This window comes from Eurytemora carolleeae, unplaced genomic scaffold, assembly GCF_000591075.1.
Source record: "Eurytemora carolleeae unplaced genomic scaffold, Eaff_2.0 scaffold124, whole genome shotgun sequence".
Taxonomy (NCBI): domain Eukaryota; kingdom Metazoa; phylum Arthropoda; class Copepoda; order Calanoida; family Temoridae; genus Eurytemora; species Eurytemora carolleeae.
Genome location: NW_019396953.1, coordinates 95,554 through 116,533, shown reverse-complemented (window position 1 = coordinate 116,533; position 20,980 = coordinate 95,554). Strand labels below are relative to the sequence as shown.

The following is a 20,980-nucleotide window of genomic DNA, read 5'->3' as shown; positions in this document are numbered from 1 at the left end:
GGTACTCCAGGTACAGCAGGGTAGTGTACTGCTAGGGTTCAAGGGTACTCCAGGATAGTGGGCATGCAAGGTTCATGTTTAAACATTTTTGATTCAAATTATTTTTGTAAATTAATAAGAAATTTCACAGTTATAATATTGGATTAAAAAATATAAAATAATTTTTCGGGTTAAAAAAACTATCAAACAAATACACATTCGGGATTATAATAATTACATTTTCTAATAGAACGAGTTAACACAATACACGAATGTTATTATTCAAATTATTATGACATATATACATAAAGTATCTTGTGTAATAATAATCCTAGTACAGAACTTATAAAATTATCAGAATGTATAGAAATAGAAAAATTTTAACATTTCTGTTAAAGCTTATAATTCTAATATAAATACTGGATACTACACAGGGTAACAGAATATTTGTTTTTTAAAAGTGTCCACGCATGAAAAAAAAATTTGTTTGGAACTAAATTCCTTTAAATCATTAAACATTGATTTAAATAATATATTTTAGTTTTTCCTACCTTTCCCTTGATTTCCTTCCTAGGTTTAAGAGTAGCAAGCTTCCTTGCAGCTCTTTCAATACTTTCAGCAGCTCCTAGCAGCTCATTCTCAGCTATCAGCATAGGATCATCAGGGTCTACCCAGTCAGCTCTTAATAATAATAATAATAATAATAATAATAAAAATAATATTAAACAGTTTTTACCTTTAGTAGCTCTGCTGTTTGAGCCAGCTGTGTGACACATTGAGCTATTTTGCGTGAAATATTCGGAAGATTGGACTTAGCCTGAAAATATTTAACTACAAAACCTGTCATTTTATCTTTTTAAAAATGTTTAACAAATAATTTTAGTTTGGGGGGAAAATAATCATTAATTAGATAAAAATGTCAAAAAGAAGTGTCATAATGAACAACTTAGGTTTATTTTATAAAAAACAAAAAGTTATGTAAAAGTACCTCGTTAGTTGGTCTGTTGAGGATATGCATGACAAGCTGTAATAGTTCCCTGTACTGTACTGCAACCTCGTGTCCAAACTGTAGAGCTTGCTCCCGCAGATCAGCTGATTCAGAACCATACGCGGCAGCCTAGGCATGTAGCTTTATGTAGTTAGGTAGAAAGTCAGGGAGGTAGAAAGTTAGGGAGGTAGAAAGGTAGGAAGTTAGGAAGGTAGGAAGTTAGGAAGTTAAGTAGGTAGGTAGGTAGGTAGGTATGTAGGTAGGTAGATAGGTATGTGGGTAGGTATAGGTAAGTAGAGAGAAAGTTAGACTTGTAAGTAAGTAGGTAGGTATGCAGGTAAGATAGTTAGGTAGGTACATGGATATGTAGGTAAGTATGTTGGTAGATTTGTAGGTACGTAGGTATGTAGATATTGGAGGTAGGTAGGTAGGTAGGTAGGTATAGCAAGTAAGTAGACAGTACTTTATCAGTTAACAAATTAGAAATATCTTAATAATAAATGAATGTTTTTTCAAAGAAGATGGATTCAAAGGAAAGATAAATATTCTCCAGGCCCCCCTCCCTAGTCTTTGTCCCTCCCCTCCCAACCTTCTTGACTAATTTAGACTGAAAGAAAAAGTGACAACGCTGACAATTTGGAATTCTCTTATTGATTGCTCAAAATAAATCTTAAAAATGTCTTAAAAGAAATCTAAATGAAATACAGTTATACTTTTTATATTTTAATGAAGGTTCCAGTAATCTTTTCGTATAAATCTGTTACTGAAGAATCTGGCATTATTATTGTGACATTATTATTGTAATTTTCAAGGATTTCAAGTTTTAAAAACAAGGTCGTTTAGTAGATTCTTTCTTTCAATACAAAGAGCAATAAAGAAATATAAAAAAATATTTTCTTGAATTTAAGAAAATTTATACCTTGCAAGTAATGAGAACATCAGAAATCGCTTTCCTTCCCATATTTGCAGCAACGATTACATCATCTTGTTTGCACGATTTACCAGCAGCAACTGCCTTCGCTGTTGCGATGGTAATCGGCCTTGTTGATCGAAGAAGCTCCTCAGGGCCAAGGTTCGATTTCGGGGCGTCAGGTGAATCAAAGGCTCGAATTTCTTGAGCAATGGCTTCGATGGTAGCTTCAAGGGCTCGAGTTCCTCGTGTGTGTTCGTCTTCTACAGCCTTGACGGTCTTGAGAAGACTAGTCACGTTGGTTACCATGATCTGAACATAAATAATCGTTAGCATCAACAATCATTGACAATACAATTGACAACAGCCGTCAACAATATCATAAAAACAACGGCCTTTAACAATGACATTGACAAGGGTCGTTAACAATATCATTAGAACAAGGGTCGTTAATAATATTCGTTAACAATATTATTAACCAAACAGCTGTGGATGAAAATCGAATGCTAGGCTGTGCAGTATACAGGAAGGGTACTGATAATACTGCTCAATGCTCAATAGGAAATATATAAAATATATGAAAAACTTTATTGTACATGCAAGTTTATTTGTACACTGTAGTCTATACATTTAAAATGTCACAAAATTGCGTAGACATCTAGAACATATTCTGTTAGTCACATAAACAATATCTCTCGTGTCAAGCTAAAATGTCACTTAAAACAAAAAATCTTAAAAATCATATCTTTGTTGTTTTGACAGAAATAATTCCCCAAGGCAGATGTAACAAAAAGCAGAATAAAACTATGTTGAAAGCAGGGTAAAAAGCAGACGCTAACTTATATTTACGCGCCTCGTTTCACCTAATGAGGTTCAAAACGTCTAAAACAACAATTTTTTGCTGAGTAAAAATATTTGTTTTTGGTGTAATATTGTTTCTTAGCTGACGTGACAGCTTTGAAAACGTTTCTGATGTGTGTTAATGGCCTAGATAATATATCAAGGTTTAGAAAAATATCATAAAAATAATTGTTAGTCAATGGTTAGTCAGAAATCAGAACTTTTGCGAATCTTGAGATCAAGCGTTGATCTCCATGTTATAGAGTCCTACTGAAAAATGGCCATATTGGATATCAAGATTAACTATACTCTACACAAAAGTTCCGACATCAGAGCTGAAAACTTTTGAATGGTGGATATCGGGATTAAGGCTTGATCCACTCTTTTTCTTAATCTCGAGATTAAATAATGCTTGTTCTCCTCTTGTTATTAATCTCCAGATTAATTAACCGATCGGGATTAAGGATATCCCATTCTAAAGTTTTCAGCTCCGATTACATAAAGAGCATTATGTATACACATATATATGTACTATGTACAAAACATTTCGGGGATTTGTTCATGTCAGACCCGAAATTCAAAAATAAGTTCAAAGCTCGAAGTTTCTCTAAAAATTCTCGAGTTAAAACGTTTAACACACGTTTACCTCTTACCCCTCATATTTTCCAAATACATTATCATTATAAACAACAAAACTTTTTTAAAGAATTTTTAATAGTTTTAAACATTTATTATTTAATTGTCTAAATATCTTTTTAATAGAACATTAACGTCAATATGATATGTAGTGCAGTATTTTAATTTAATTTGGTTATTTCTTATAAATTAACTAAAAATAATGATCAATTGCACTGAACAAGTTGTAATAAATTCAAAGAATCGGGGTTCGAGGTGTCGGGTTGAAAAATATCGGGATGAGGGGGGTCGGTGTTGAATTCTTCCTCCCTTAACCCCTCCAGCTCCTCTTCAATATCAGACTGATACCAGTCACTAGATTCATATTCCTACACCAAACCAAATATTAAATCTTGCACCAAACCAAATGTAACCAAATATCTAACCAACTGCACCAGACCAATATTAAATTCTGCACCATACCCAATATCAAATCAGCTGTACCAAACCAAATATCAAATCAGCTGTACCAAACCAAATATTAAATCAGCTGCACCAACCAAAATCTGCTGCACCAAACCAAATCAAATCTTTAATCTTAAACAAATTCTTCTGAATTTTCATTTTTAAGAAATCATCAAATTCATGCCATGAATTAATTTATAATTTTTAAAAATATGAAATGTTTTCTTTCAATAAAAAATCAATTTAATTTTGATCAGAATCAATCAATCAAGCTTTTCAAAATAATTAAGGAAAATATTTTAATAAAATTTTGTTTATTCTACGTTACAAGTTAAATATGTTCAACAACCCCGCCCCCCCGCCCCCGGTATTTCCCCCATGATCAATATAAAAGAAATATATTTTGAGTATGAAAACACTTAAATGGCCAGACTGGAGCCGGTAGAAAGCAGAGATAAATTTAAACTTCAAGAGATATATCAATATGAGAAGAGATTTATACTCAAAAACAGAGATAAACATTTTATAAGAATAAAGATTTAGAATTTTGAAGAAACAGTAGACATCAGAAAACACCTCTGTTAAAAAGTTTTTTTCCTTCAGATATGGATAAAGACACGAATAAAAGAATTTATATTAAAGCTTGTAATGAAGTTAAGACAAAATTATAATGATCAATTCGAATTTCTTCGAAGGTTTAAAACTCTGGGCAGTTTCGGCCATTTTTGGTAGAAATATTTTGAATTTTTTAAATTCCTAAAAGGTTGCGTAATTTTTGCTTCATGAGACAGATAGGGCTTCTGGACAAATAGGCTTGAGGGATTTAGGCATTCAGGCATATGTTTAGATAAGGATAAAACGGTGAACTTTTAAACTGAAGAAATTAATACATAGATTCAGCTTTCAGTAAAGAAATACTTAAAGGAACTGCAAGGTTGATTTCAAGTAACCCTCCATATAAAGATGGCAATGCCCGGTTTCAAGCGGTACCATTAAAAGCGTTGTCTGATCAAGTATGAATTAGATATCTATGTTTCTGATTTTGTAAACTAATTATTTTTAATTGTTATTTCTTAACAAAGGGAATTGCGCATTTCTACTGAATGAAAACATACAGGAATGATCAGATTTATCTTCCACATTATTTATCAGATAAATGTTTCTAGGGTACCGTTGTGAATCAGGCATTGCCATATTTCCATGGATGGTGATTGAAATCATGATAACAGTTACTTTAAAGCAGAAAACATTGGAAGAGAAAGAATGATAGATAAAGATAAGAACTAAAAAGGGAAAATAGAAGAATTTAAAATCAACGAAGTAAAGAAATACAAATCTGAAAGTTATATAAAAGGACAAAGAAAGTATCCGCAATGTGGAGAAATATCTTTTTTCGACTTGTAAGCTTGGAAGTTTAAATTTTGATCAAATATATCTCTAAAGTTAATTTTCTATATTGACTAATTTTCTGATTTTTTATGTCTTTATTGTTAAAGAAGTTTTTTGTCGTCTCAATTAGTTGAATTTATTATTTTATCTGTTCATTAGTGCCTTAATTATCTTATTTTTGTCAAAAAACGCGATTTTTATTTATTATCAAATAAAAAAATCGGCCTTGTCAAAAATGCGCTTACACAAAATTAAATTTTATCTCTGAGATTGTTCAGGTAAACATCCATGGAAGAACTGATCATATGTTTATGTAAATACAGTTTAATCAATGAGAACCTTTGTATAGAAGTAGGACATGGTAACAGAACTCCTATAGCAATGCATTTGCAAAAGAAATAAACATTGTCAGGAGAAGGGGGGGGGGGGTGAACTAGATTTAATGTTTATCCAGTCGTTTTAGATATTTTACATCTTACATAATGTTTACATCACGACAATGATTTACACACTTAATTCTTTAACTTTTCGAATTCTATAGATTAGACATTTTTCATTTTTTATGTTGCAATTGTATACAAATTAACAGCTATGTTCAAAATATTATAACGTTAATTTTGGCCTTATTTATTGGTTCTAAATCATGTATCATATTTTCAAAAACTCCCCCTCCCCCCCTCCCTACTGTTCTTACCATTCTAACAGTTCATATTTATCTTTCAAATAAAATTAATAATTTTTGAGTAAATATTTAAAATATTTTTGATATTTGTTTTCATTGCATGAGTCAATCCATGCTTTGTATGAATACATTAAAGATCTGCAAATGTATAATGTATAATGCATTTGGAAAAAAGGGGTTTCTAAAATGAATGCTTTGTTTATTTGTTAATAAAAAGCAACCAAATTAGAGAAAAGGAAAAGCATGTTTAAAAGTTCACCATTGTTTATAAAGTGGTAGCGGCGAAATTAGGAAAACTTTACTATAAAATTAATTTTGTCGCAACCCTTTAGAAGCATGCAGAAATGTTTTTAAAAAAGCTAAATGTAAATATTTACAGTAAACTGCACAGAATTTTAAAGTTTCGGCCATTTTAAATCAAACTTGTATTCCTACCTTAGCTGAATCCTTTAGTTGGTGCATAGCTGGATGCTGCATATTTTTACCACTTGCGGATTTTGTTGCCTAAAAAAATAGCATTATTTCAAAGAACTTTGAAAAAAATACCTTGTGTAAAAATTAATAATTGATAATAATTATTACCTGCATCAAATCTGCAAGAGCAGAGGTTACATCCTTCACTGCATTTATAAGCATAACCTAAATAAATATTGTAGATTTAGAATAATTTTAAATAATAATAATAATAATAAAGATTTTAACAAAGCTTGATTGAAGACGATATCAGATAAGACGACATTCAAAATGATGGTGTGAGAAATGACGACAGTTGGAAATTTTCTTTTTGGAAGACGACTTTTTTACCTGAGCTTCCTGGTTTGGTGAGCCTAAGCTTGCTGCTCCTGCCTTTACTACATCCGAGAGTTGAACAATCGTTGAAACAGCGTTCTGTGCAGCTACGGCCAGCTGCTCCTGAAAAATATGTACCGTCGATATTCATCAAATATAATAATGGAGAACATTTTCAATTTTTAGATTAAAAAGTAGCTTTTTGTTTTTGCTGATATCTTAAAAGGTAAACAAGTACAAACAACGTGTAACTTTTGCTGATAAAAGATGATTTTATTATAAATATAATTATAATCGAAATTGAAAGTAGTTTTCATTGTATTGAAATATATGACGACGACTGTACCTGGGAAGAGGCTGCTCCAGCTACTAAAGTTTTAGTATCTTCAACCAGAGCTTTTGCTGTTTTCAGGATATTTTCCCGATGTCCTGGAGTAATAAAAACCTTTTATCAATCCCAGATCAAAACAAGATAGCTTTAATTATTTCTGATCCATGCTGGGGCTTTTTTAGTGGTGCAACAAAATTAGGTCTGAAAATGCCCCCCCCCCCCCCAATCCAAATATTAAAGAAAAAATGTCTTTTTTCAAAAAAGGTCCTCTTTTATATATTCAGATATTCAGATATACATAACGATTAAGTATCGATGATTACAAGTCGTCTTTTCTCATTCTAAAATTTATGGAAAGTTTTAAAATTGTCATATTTATTTGAATCCACCAAGTTCTTATTTATTATATATAACTATGCCTATTGCCTAGCTATTATATATCATACTAGCTTGGGAACCGAGAGTTGCCAAAGGTCGTAAATAACGATTTTAGCTATTTTTCCCTATACAAGTGGACACACTAAACTTAAAATCTCAAAAACAAACTTTAATCATTTTCGTGGTTCTTCCGAGTTCCCCAATAAAAATTGGAGGCAAATTGGTTTGGGCATTCCTGAGTTATGATCAGACATGAAAAAAGTTGGTACTCAGGGGTGGCAACAGTGTGTTAGCCCTCTCTAACCTTTCCTTTTCCCCCTAGTAGTTAAAATGGATTCCCATTCGAGCAAAATCCCCCCCATGTTGAAACTCTAGTTGCGCCCTTAATTTGTAAATGAGTTGTGTATACTGTATATGGTGTAGTGTAAGTCTTGAAGTTCCCTAAATATGTATGCAATGCATAACGTGCAGAAAACAAGCATATCAAACCAAGGGTTGTGCAAAATGTGAGTTCAAGTGAGACCCGGAAAACATGAATAGAATAAAGATGGATGTTCTTCCTCAAATAGTTGATCTTTCTTCTTTTTATTTTCTAAAATTTATCGTTAAACTTTATTTTTTTATAGACCTTTTAATCCATTTCTTTAAAAATATCCTATATTTACAATTTCCAATGCTTTTGTAATATGATATGAAAGTGTCATAAAAACAGACACAACGTCTTTTCAATGTGTTTGATATACAAAATGTGAATTCTTAAATATTGTTAGGATAAATAAAAAACATTCATACACACTGATTAATAAAGTGAGTCTTGAAAACTGATAAGATCAAGGGTTGCACTCAATATTTACCATGAAAAATGGTTGTCATAGTCGCGTGAGAATCTAAACATTGCAATGTTGAAAAGAATGATGATTAAAAACATAAACATTCCTAAACTCACCGGCAAATATTTCATCGTCATTTTCAGCGTTCAGAGACCCGGCGGTTGCAAACATAATGGTTGTATCCAGGTCTCCCAGGATTCCAGAAACCGTGTTTGCCGCATTTTCAAGCGCATGGGTACCACGTGCAATAGCATTCAACGAGGATAATACATTAGCGCATTTTTCTCCAACATGGCGGGCGCTGTCTGACACATCACGCAAAACATATGTGTCATTGGGGCTCAGCTGTACAGATCCTGCTGCCTTAACAAGCTCGATGGTGACCTGTCCTAGGTCTTGGACGGAGGATTTAATCCTTTCTGCGAGATCATTACTCTCGGTGTTCTGAATTGCTCCCCTGGAGTCGACAGCAAGGCTGGTGTAGTGAGTGGAGATGTGTGTGGCCAGGTTTCCTAGTTCTGCTGGATTAGAAGAGGATTTGATCACAATATCCTGAGCAGTTTTAGCAATCTCCTTGGTAGAACTCATCATCCTAGTCTGGAAGGAAACCAGCCCTTCATCATTATCATTCCTGCTCCCGGGCCTGTAATCATCTACTTGGATAATAGCTTCAGAAATACAACTTACAATACTTGAAACCTCTCCTATGCTTGGTCCTAGTCTCTCAATTGTTGATCTCATCTCCTGGAGTGAAGATGCAACGGCATCGCTGCATTCATCAATATCTCCATGAACATGAGTGGATCTAGGGTTCCCTCCACTCTCCTTGGAGGCAGAGAGCAATTGCTGGGCACATTCAACTACAGTCTTTGTCTGATCTAGGAGAAGGACTTGTTGCTTTGAGCTGGTCATATTGCTGGCAGTTCCAATTGCATTTGAAACAAGTGGTTCAAAGTAGGACATGAAACTGGTTACAGAGTGACCTAACCTTTCCGCCTCATTCTTGGATGCTTCTCGAATTTCAATTAGTTTTTCTGAGATCTGAATCGCAGAGTTGTTCATTTGTTCTGAGAATTGTTTCACATCCTTGTTCCTACGTGGGGGCAGGTTCTGGTTCATGGCCCCAATTGATGCATTGTCCAATTCTCGAATGTAAATTGTTAGTTTTTCAATGGCGTCCTGGCATTCATTTTGTCCTGGAGCATTTTCCCTTATTGATGAAACTAATTTTTTGATGGAGTCTGAAACTGATTTGCTACTGTTTGCAAGAGCCTGCCAGGTGGGAGGATCTTTCGGGTTGACGGCCAGAGATTTGGCAGACTGGATCATACCAACAGAACCTTGAATGATTTGTTTTCCTGACTCTAATATTGGTCTTTGTGCCTCTCTACCCTGGGCTGATATCTTGGCAGGGACAGATGCAAACTCAGGGGAGCTCGCAAACTGGGTCAGATTCTCAACAGCTTCTATCAGGGGTCTGGTAGAGTTGGCGGTGGCCTGCCTGTTCTCTTCAGTATAGTTCCCGTCCAACTTCTTGATTTCTTTCACCAGAATTGCGGTTGCATTTGCAACATCCTTGGCGGACTGAACAAAGTGTCGCTTTGCAACTGGGTTATTAGTTTTTGAAGATGCAATTCTACAAGTGTTGCAAAGAGAGCTGGTATGCTTAGCAATTACAGTTGCGGCTGAGAGAATTTGTTGTTGTGTGCTGTTGCGATTAGTTAATGTTGTGCATGCAGCTTTAATATCCTGAGATGCTCGCATAAACTGTGATTGATCTAAGAGCCCTAATCTTCCAGCAATGGAGGATGGGTCAGATAACCCAACAAGATAGGTGGCCTGGGATGCTGCTTTTATCAATCCAACAATGGCTTCTGAAACATCCTTTACTGCCACGCCAAATTGTTCATGCTCACTCTTCTTTGCATGGTTTGCAATTCCGGTCATACCATCTCCCAGAGCCTTTGAGTTCTGCATGACATTCTCCAGACACTCATGATAGGAATCATCAGTAACAGGCTCAGAGGGGGTCTCTAGCATATGCTTTGCAGACTGTATGGCTCTTATGGCACTGTCACACTCATTTTGCCCAGGGGCAGCTGATGTGTAAACATTGATAAGATCATTGATCGCTTCTGTAACACCTCTGGCAGCTGTTGAGAGGTTGTTCTTTGCATTAGGAGCACTTGGGTCTGCTGCTACATTCTTGGCTGAGGACAGGAAGCTTGTGGACATAGAGGTTACATTCATCATAGTCGACACCATGTGGGTCTTTGTCTCATGTATAGAGGTTTGGCCTGCCATGTCCATGGAATACTCCATCATGTCTCCAAGTACCTGACCAAACTGACGAGTAGTGTTGGCTAGCTCTGCTGGAACAGGAGCTGAGATAACAACATCAGATGTGACATCATTCAGTCGATCAGCAGCTTGGGTTAACTGACTTTGAAGCTCTCCATAGGGTTTACCAGATACATGGAACTGGTTGGAACTGATCTGTGAGTTCAGATTGTTGATGTGAGAAATAGTTTCTTCAACCTCTTGCTGTCCTGGCAGACATCGCATAGTGTTGTTTAAAGCTACAGACACATCCTTTCCGGCAATAGCTAACATCTGGGACTTACCAGGATCTGACGGATTGCTCATGGCCCGTTGAGCCTCAAGAACCAGTCTAGCTGATTTTGCCATGACAAGCTGTGCCTGATCTATTACCCGGTTTTGGGTGTTTTTATCCTGGGAAGTAGCAGCTACACCACGTACAGCAGCTGTAAAATCTCTAAGAGCATTAGCTGTATCCCTGGCAGCTCTGTTTGTAATATCCCTGTTACCCTGGGAAGCAGCTGTGAGAAGCTGTGCAACTGTTGAACTGACAACTCTACTAGCTGTGTTTAGCTGAATTGTGGCGTGATCTGCAGTTTCTCCAGGCATAGGTTTAAGCTGGAATCCATGAGCGGCAGCTCTAAACTCTTCAAGCTCCGACTCCAAGGAGTTGATAAGATCTGCAGATGCTTCTATCTCCAAGGAACCACAGGCGGACAGTGCCTTTGTAATGGCGGATTTCAGCTCCCTCAGAGCGTTTTCCATCTGCCGGGCGGAGTTTTGAAGCTGAATAGCGGCGGACTGGTTGTCCACAGTTGGCATAGCAGATTTTGTAGATCTGGTCAATCTAAATACAATATACATTATACATGATTAGAATACAGAGACCGGGGGACATAGAGACTGATAACACTAATCAGATATCTGGTTTTTATTACCGTCCTCCAATCTGTCATTCCTATCTCTTACCTTGATCCTGGATCCAACCCGGAGAACATCTCTTACCTTGATCCTGGATCCAACCCGGAGAACATCTCTTACCTTGATCCTGGATCTAGGAACCTCTCAGCATTGTTAATAAGGTTCAACTGGGCCATGGCGGAGCTCGGGTTCTGCATACTGTACTTGACACCCTCAACCAACTTCGGAATAACATCAGCAACAGCTTTACAGCTCTCCATCAGCTCATCCTGACTATTGTGGCTGGTGTTGTGCTGACCAGCGCCCTGGCTAGCTGCTATACACTGTGTAGCTGTAGCTGCAGCATGCTTGGCGCTGTTTTCAAGACGTTTCAACATTTTTCGCTTAATTGTAGTTCCCACAGCTTCTGTTGTTGTGACTCGGAGCTGCTCAGCTGCACGTTTAAGAGCCTCCTGGCTGTTTTCGTTGCCAGGATTGCTGGCGCATTTCTTGGCAGCTTCCACCATATCAGCTGTGGCATCAGCCAATGCCTTGGCAGCAGACAACAGACGTTTCTGCAAAAGAAGAAGTTATTAGACAGTGAAATATAAGTTTGTAAATAATCATGGTAGCAATGTTAGCCCTTTCCTTTTTCATAAAATTGGAAATAAAACAACCTTTCAAAAATATGCAAAAGGAATTGAGTCTTTGCAAAAAAAACAAATTTTCTAACCCGAATACCTTTTCAACCTGATGGTATTAACCTTTGATAAATTTAGATTATTTGAACTTATAGTTTGAAATATCTAAGGACTACGACATTTGGTTGAAAACATATATGGGATTAGAAAATCAGAGTTTGTGGCAAAGACTTAATTCCCTTGTTAGAACTTTGTTGTTAACAAATAGAAAAATTGGGTTATCACTGTAGACGCCTAAATCGACCGAGAATGGTTAAATACTTGGTTAAAATTAGTTCATTCAATCTGGTGGGAAGATTCAAGGATAACAAAACAAGGAAAGATTTTCATAAAAATCCTTGTTTCTAAAATCCTTGAAATGTAGAGGATAAAGAAGAGAATTATATAAAGTTTTCATAAAAAGAACTAGGTCTGGAGTAGTCTAGAGGTCTAGGAGTATATACAGGAGAGAGATGAGGATTCTCCCATTCATGAAGTTCTGGAATCCAAACCTAAATATCCGGCCTTTTTCTAGCAGAAATAAAAAATATCCTTCCTCCCCCCCCCCCCATAATAAAGATATTTTAAGAATATTGATTTAATATTTTAATCAATTGTAATTGCTAAAAATGGACAGTGGCGGAACCCAAATTTCCAATTATCTAAATCATGAAAAATATTAATAGAAATCTCTCCAGCTTGCTGGACTAAATAAATTTACATTTAATATTAGTAAATAATCTAAATATTGTTTTAATCTTTTAGTCAGTTATTTGATGGTGTGGGAAAAATTCGAGGGCTAACATTGGTGCTAAAACTAAACAATACAGTGGCAACCAGAAAACTCTGGAATGATTATTGTCTTAGTTCTTTCTTTTAATTCTGAATTCTGTTTAAAATATCTAAAGTCTAGGACATTGGATATAGGGATTTATAGAAAATCAGAGTTTGTGGCAAAGACTCAATTTTATTGCAATGGTTATAAGTGATATATTTTTGAAAAAAAACTGTCTATCCTATTCTCTAAATTTTTATTGATTGTATAATTGTATAGAATTGATTTTAAAAAAATCTAAATGTACGGTAAATAATACTATCAGACCTCAGTGTCATATTCAAACTTTAATCCCATCAATTAAACATTACTTTGAATGTTGACAAATAAAGTTGAACATGAACACGAGATGAGAACTTTTAAATAGACGTAATCAGTTAAACTCATGACAACTCGTCGGCAGATTAACCTATCTTTGATTGGTCAAAACTTGACTAAGAATCTCTCTGTTCAAGGAGAGAATGTGTTTAACTCATTCCATCCAATCAAAAGTTATCACCTTTAGCGTCTGATAGATTTTTGAAATAAAAGTTTATAAATAGATTTAACCAGTGCTTTAAAGGAAACCTAAACGATAAGGGTAACTAGAAATTGCGTATTCAGTCCCTTTAACCAAGGAATGATTCCTACCTGAAGATCGGAATCTGATTGGCTCTCTGCCTCCCCCTTGATCGCCTGGATTAACTCTGCAGTAGCTTGAGCTAATATTCTAAAATCAAAAAGTTATTATTAAAAATAGAACGAAAATTGTGATTTTTTCAAGCAAACTAAATATTTTCTAGCTGTTTTAATATTAAAAAATAGTTACCTGGCTTGTCTGACCATTTCCCCCGAATCATTGCTAGCGATGAGATCTCCCGAGGCGATCATGATTGACTCCATGATGTCGGGGATCTTGTCAGGACCCCCGTCCTTCACGTGGTTCAACAGCTCGTGAAGTGCCTTGGTTACATCAGTAGCAGCTCCACCAAGCTCAATCAAGCTTCCATCATCCCTGGGATAAAAATTAATTAAAAACAGTTTTTTTAGGAATCTCAGACAGTTAAAAATTTTAAAAGATATTCTAATTATATAGAGCCTTCGATGTACGTTTAATCCAAATTGAAAAATTGTATTCTAAAATTTTCTAAAAACTGGGGTTGTACCTGCAGACATCTCTACAGGTTGACACGCAGCCTTCAACTGATTTTGCCACGTCACGGGCAGCCTCTATCAGCTGATCCTGGCATAGAGGATCAGAGATAGTTGGAGCTACAACCTGAAAAGAAAAACTAAAATAGTTTTTTTTCAAAAAATATGATTACGCCCCTAAACCCCAAATTTGTCTTACTCTGTATCTTTGCAACCTGAAGTTGGAAACCTTTGATATTTTAAACTTTGATTGTGTGAACTTTAAATGCAGCGGAATTCAGAGTTAGAATTGTCTAAGGGTACATCATTGCAGAAATATGGGGATTAGAAAATTAAAGTTTGAGAGGAGTTATCAGTTTCTTTCTGTAACGTTTTATCCAAAGAGAATAGAATATATATTAGAGGGAAATTTAGACAATCTCTCGGTATGAATTTTTTCAGTCCCTTTTAGTCTGAAAGAGAGTTCAAAGTGTACAAATCATGTAAATGTTCACAAATTATACGCAGTAGAGTACATTAATACAGTATGTTCCCTAGACTATCCATTTCAATGTCGATTTTTTTAAAGCTGTTAAATAAACTTTATAAAATGAATTAGGTGAATAAAAAACATCAATTGACTTATAGTTATAACTGAAAATCATCATTTGTAAAGTGAAAGGCATAGAGTCTATGTGAAATAATCATTGGTCAATTCTGAAACCAGCCTATTTCATAATTTGGTTTTCTTTTAATGTTAATTTTAGATTTTATATAAAATGATGTTCCAGGGCCCAAAAGGTTATATATAGCACAAATATGTGAAGTACACCTGCAGTATGGAAACAGTACAACAAAAGGCCGTTTTACACTTTTTTCTAGTAAATTCCACTCTAACATATATTCTATTCTCTTTGGTTTTATCCCCAAACTTCAAACTTAGCGTGATACATTTCGGAACTAGGAATGTGTAATGGATCTGAATTTACTTTGAGCATGGGATGCAACCTCGCGTGCTCAATTTCGTTTAAGAATAACAACTAATAACAACTTGACTTGTGTCCTATGTCTAGTTCTACAATAGTTCACAGTAGAATTCTACTTAGAACCCACCCATTCAATTCACCTAGCAGACATATATGGAAGTAGAACATTAGAATGACATTTTTTATCCCATATTGTAAACTGCAAGATTAAAGGGACTGTTCACGTCGTAAGAAGAAATTCTCGTTTTTCTATATTAAAGAGATAAAATCTGTCAATTTTCTTTCTAGTCACTGTTGCATTAATCCTCCGTTAAATTTAAAATTGTAATTTTTTGGTCGAAAACAACAATAATATCCTAAAATATTTTGCTCAGAGAAAGGTTTCTAGGTACCCCTTTGAATTAAATATAGAAAAAGAAGCACTTAATATAATCGCGACAGCTCCTTAACCAGCTTGTATTGGCATCAGTTTGTGTTTTGCAAAGAAGTGCAATAAGAGACTTATTTTTTTCTATTTATATGATATTACTCACCTTAGCACAGGCGACCAGCTGGCTTGTAGCTAGCGCACACTGAGTAGCGGCGCCAATTACCTAAAGAAAAAAGTTCTGAATGATAAAAATAGATAATCAAATGGAAATTTTTACATAATTTAACATTACAGACTTTGTATCTTTATAACGCCTCCAGTTTCTAATCTAATATTTACCCTGTTCTGTGTATACTGGTCCTCACACTTGCTCGCCACATTTTTCGCCTTTAAGACGAGAGCTGCAGTATTGTTCGCGACGGTTTTCGCCAGACCTAACAGTAGATCCTGTCGCTCCCTGATCAAATAAATCAATTAGGGAATAATTCAATCAAATATAAATTAATTAGAGAATAATTCAATCAAATATAAATCAATTAGAGAATAATTCAATCAAATAAACCAATTAGAGAATAATTCAATCAAATAAACCAATTAGAGAATAATTCAATCAAATAAACCAATTAGAGAATAATTCAATCAAAGGAATTGAGTTTTTGCCAGAAACTTTGATTTTCTAATACTTACATCTTTGCAACTTGATATTTCAAACTATAATTCCTGTTAGATCGAATAATTCAAGTTTGAAATATGTGTGAAGCACACCAGGTAGCAAAGATATAAGGATTATAAAATTGAGTTTGTTGCAAAGACTCAATTCACATGTCCGGTTTCGTCAATTTCCATTCTTTTTCATTAAAACAGATAAATGTTTTTCAAAATATAAATAACATGATTTCCCTGGTTTGAAAAACGAGTTTTAATTCTCATGTTTTGTGTGACACTCTGTATACGAGTTTTAAATGTTTTGTGTTCAATGAAACTAAATCCAAGCTGTAGGGTTCTCTTCAATAAATTTGTCTTCTTGATAATTATAATTATTTGAAGTTTATTAATTATATAATGTTAAGATCGTGTTTGACAAGGGGCAGGGTCTAGTTCAAGGCAGCTGGGTTGCCTATCTGCATGACTGCCTTTATGTCTGTTTTAATCCTAGAAGAATGGTTTAGAATGGTTGGGATAAGCCAGACCTCGTGAGATATGGATCTCAAGCTTCTTAAACTAGAGATGGGAGGAGGGGAGAGGGAGGGGTGAAGGGGGATTAAGGGAGTGTGGAGGTAGTAAGTGGGGGAGGGGGGATGGGGAATAAACTGGTATTTGGAAGGGAATGATAGAAGGGTTAGAAATGGAGAATTGGAAAGTTTGACCGGGGTCTCAACCCCCTAATTACAGGGTGAAAAAAATACCTGTCAACGACCTCCTCCTCTCCTATTGTGTAGAGCACCCTGTAACTCGCTTCTCCAACTCGGCTCGCGGCACTCAGCAAGGTTTGACGAGGCTAAAAATAATATTATAAAACAAAAATTTCAAATTTTCGGATTGGGAATGGGGTAACTAGGGTGGATATTATCTAAAAGAGGGGGGTTGGGAAGGGGGTAACTAGGGTGGATATTATCTAAAAGAGGGGGGTTGGGAAGGGGGTAACTAGGGTGGATATTATCTAAAAGAGGGGGGTTGGGAAGGGGGTAACTAGGGTGGATATTATCTAAAAGAGGGGGGTTGGGAAGGGGGTAACTAGGGTGGATATTATCTAAAAGAGGGGGGTTGGGAAGGGGGTAACTAGGGTGGATATTATCTAANAGACATTCACCAAAGGGGAAAGTGGATGAAGGGACAGAAAATAGATTCAAATAGGAAACAACAAAAGAACATTTATTGGAAAAAATTAGAGAATTCATAAAAAAAGGAAGAAAAAAGAAATGAGAGCCAAAGTGTAAAAATTGAAATAGTAACTATTAAAAACTCGGATTAAAAGTTTTTTTGTTCATTATAGCTTTTAACGTTAAATGGAAATGGTTTGCAGTATTTTGGGAAATTCGATAAGCAAGTAATGCAGAATTGAAGGCCATTTCCTGAAAAACGAAATAAGGTTAAATAAATACCTCGTTTGTCTGCGGCTCTGCGGCTCGGAGCATCTCTGAGAATGCCCCGCACAGGCTTCTTGCGGCTCCCATGAGGTCATCCCCCTCGGTTCCTTTGTCGTCCATCAATGCTGCCAACATCTTCACCTCCCTAGGGCAGATCAGGTATGATAAAAAGATCCGGACAGATATAAGTATTTTGCACTTATTTTTAAGATCGGGTCGACTTTGAGGTTTTGTCACGCTTGGCCTTTGAATTTTACATACTTTGTCATCTTTGTTATTTATACCTTTTTGTCGTAAATTTAAGAAAACAAACACCTTTGTTTTTAATTTTAGTTTCTATGGAGTAATTGGCAAATACTGATAAATTTTTGTGCAAGAAAATATGCACATTTTGTTTGACTTGTGCTAACACCACTGCAGTTTTTATTTTAAACATTAATTTATCAAATACAGTTTTGATTAATTTATTTTGGGCCCCTATATTAATTCAAAGGTTTACGTTTTGTAAAGAGCAAACAGTTAATTAACTTTAAAATCATAATATGCTTTGTAAAAACCTGCCAAAATAGATATTTTTTAAGCTTATTCTTAGCTTTTAAAAATACTAAATTAAGCTTGACTAACTCGAATCTCTACCCAGCCAATGATCATACCCGCGGTGTATTGTTTACCTGGCCATGTCAGGTAGATTGGTAGATATTGTGTTGACCGCTGCGCCCACAGCATTGTGGTCAGTCCGGTCACCTTGACCGGTCAATGTAACCTGACAAATATAAAAAAGTATTAAAGACACCAAAAAGTTGTTCGTACATATAATTACATACAAAGTTGAATATTAAAAATAAATAATTGTATTTTAATATTGTCTAATATTAAAAAAAGTAAAATTACCATCTGCGCTGTTGCCGCGTTCATTGCTGAAACTTGTGAGTGTACAGCCTGCTGATTAGTGTTCCATTGGGTCTCCTTCCATCTACAAATTGATTAAAGGTGTTTAAACTAGATAAAACCAACAATAATAATAATAATAATAATAATAATATTGATAATAATAAAAATGATAATAATAATAATAATAATAATAATAATATCCCTAATAATAATAATAATAATAATAATAATAATAATAATAATAATAATAATAATAATAATAATAATAATAATAATAATAATAATAATAATAATAATAATAATAATAATAATAATAATAATAATAATAATAATAATAATAATAATAATAATAATAATAATAATAATAATAATAATAATAATAATAATAATAATAATAATAATAATAATAATAATAATAATAATAATAATAATAATAATAATAATAATAATAATAATAATAATAATAATAATAATAATAATAATAATAATAATAATAATAATAATAATAATAATAATAATAATAATAATAATAATAATAATAATAATAATAATNATAGATATATAGATAGATAGATAGATAGATAGATAGATAGATATATAGATAGATAGATAGATAGAATAGAAACATTGATATTAGATAGATTACCTTCTGTAGTTTGAACCGAATAGTATTGATCTTGATAATCGCCGAAATCCAGCGTGAAAACATTTGGTGCCGCAGCCCATCGCCGAACCGTCGTCAACGGCCATGTCTTCAAAATCGTCTTCGTCTTTTCATCCAACCTGAAGAAGAAATATATGACTCTAGTTGTTGTTTCTTTAAATTTCAGAATTAAATCCAACGTACCTTAAAACACTGTCTTTAGTGACACCTAGCAGCCTGGGAACCAACTTCGCTCTGCCCTTTTGTTTTTCCTAAAATGAAAAAAAAAATAATCATTATTATTTTAATACTTCTGCACATTTTAAACTTTTATTAGTGAACATTTTTAGTAATATATTGGAAACGCTCATCTCCTCTTTTTGTCTCATAACTCTTCGAATTTGTGAGATATGTAAAAAATTTAATTTGCGGGGATATCCTTCCCTTTATCAGGGCTATAAAACAACCAGAGGAATTCAACACAAACTGAGGGGAATATTCACCAGATATTCACCAGACATTCACCAGATATTCACCAGATATTCACCAGATATTCACCAGATATTCACCAGACATTCACCAGATATTCACCAGATATTCACCAGACATTCACCAGATATTCACCAGACATTCACCAGACATTCACCAGATATTCACCAGATATTCACCAGATATTCACCAGATATTCACCAGATATTCACCAGACATTCACCAGACATTCACCAGATATTTACCAGATATTCACCAGATATTCACCAGATATTCACCAGATATTTACCAGACATTCACCAGATATTCACTATTTTCTCATTATTCCAACTATCTAGATATTTTATTATCTAACTATCGTCTAGTGTCTATATATCTATCTATCTGTCCATATATCTATCTATCTGTCTATATATCTTTCTTTCTGTCTATATATCTATCTATCTGTCTATATCTATCTATCTGTCTATCTGTCTATCTGTCTATCTATCTATCTATCTATCTATCTATCTATCTATCTATCTATTTATCTATCTATCTATCTATCTATCTATCTATCTATCTATCTATCTATCTATCTAGTACTAGAAGTATCTATCCTCCCCCTTCTATACCCTTGCCAACACTTTATACAGAAGCCCAGTGATACCACTACACCAGGTTCCCTGCAACAAGGCCAGACAAACAAACTCTTTTCAGAAAACTTATTCTTTTAATGGGGGGGGGGGTTGAATGAACTACTTAGACTTAGTTGAACCACTTCGCTTCAACTAATGGGTTGAAAGCGTAATTATAAATGACCCTATATGCAAAGATACCGCTGTGAATCGGACAATGTCATCTATGTATGGAGACCCACTTGAAATTATGCTTACAGTCCCTTTAAGTCTTATCCCTACTCCCAGAGATACTAAAGATGAAGGAAATAGAAGAGAGTTTGAAAGAGAAAAGATGATCCATGTACTTCTCCCTAGTATATATATTCAACATTTGTGTGAACATTAGGAGACATCAGAACAATGTTAGTCCGGTAATAATAATAAACATCAATCAAACTAATCGATCCATCCCGATAGACCCTTCCATCCTACTTTATCATTATTTTCTACTAAAACCCTTTTATGTAGCCCAATATTTAAATGATATTGTTTCTACATCTTACATTCAGAAAAGCTATTACGTAAAATGAAATAATGCATTATTTCATTCATGTTATTAACTAGAACGGATATTGTTAAGGTTTGTTATGAACTAGAACAGATATTGTTAAGGTTTGTTACGTACTAAAACGGATATTGCTAAGGTTTGTTATGAACTAGAACGAATATTGTTAAGATTTGTTATAAACTAAAATGGATATTGCTAAGGTTTGTTATCAACGGATATTGCTAATATTTGTCGGTGTGAATATAATGTATTGTAAAGTAAGCGAATATGTTTAAATCGTGAGGTTTGTCTCCACTGTGAATTGAGA

At 34.5% G+C, this 20,980-nt stretch overlaps 1 protein-coding gene across 1 annotated transcript in view; it reads right to left on the bottom strand.

The window, feature by feature from the left end:
* The window catches only part of LOC111710472 (talin-2), a 48,771-nt gene that overhangs the window by 6,264 nt on the left and 21,527 nt on the right, over positions 1 to 20,980 (bottom strand). The window contains exons 15-33 of the mRNA XM_023484572.1: positions 18,375 to 18,458; positions 18,155 to 18,246; positions 17,499 to 17,628; positions 16,803 to 16,894; positions 15,736 to 15,853; positions 15,560 to 15,619; positions 14,076 to 14,188; positions 13,739 to 13,924; positions 13,561 to 13,639; positions 11,557 to 11,990; positions 8,313 to 11,362; positions 7,004 to 7,086; positions 6,673 to 6,780; positions 6,451 to 6,507; positions 6,304 to 6,372; positions 1,887 to 2,189; positions 968 to 1,096; positions 715 to 796; positions 531 to 661 (exon numbers count right to left, since the gene is read on the bottom strand). Of these exons, the coding sequence (XP_023340340.1) occupies positions 531 to 661; positions 715 to 796; positions 968 to 1,096; positions 1,887 to 2,189; positions 6,304 to 6,372; positions 6,451 to 6,507; positions 6,673 to 6,780; positions 7,004 to 7,086; positions 8,313 to 11,362; positions 11,557 to 11,990; positions 13,561 to 13,639; positions 13,739 to 13,924; positions 14,076 to 14,188; positions 15,560 to 15,619; positions 15,736 to 15,853; positions 16,803 to 16,894; positions 17,499 to 17,628; positions 18,155 to 18,246; positions 18,375 to 18,458 (5,400 nt within the window). The remainder of the gene's footprint in view (positions 1 to 530; positions 662 to 714; positions 797 to 967; positions 1,097 to 1,886; positions 2,190 to 6,303; positions 6,373 to 6,450; positions 6,508 to 6,672; positions 6,781 to 7,003; positions 7,087 to 8,312; positions 11,363 to 11,556; positions 11,991 to 13,560; positions 13,640 to 13,738; positions 13,925 to 14,075; positions 14,189 to 15,559; positions 15,620 to 15,735; positions 15,854 to 16,802; positions 16,895 to 17,498; positions 17,629 to 18,154; positions 18,247 to 18,374; positions 18,459 to 20,980) is intronic.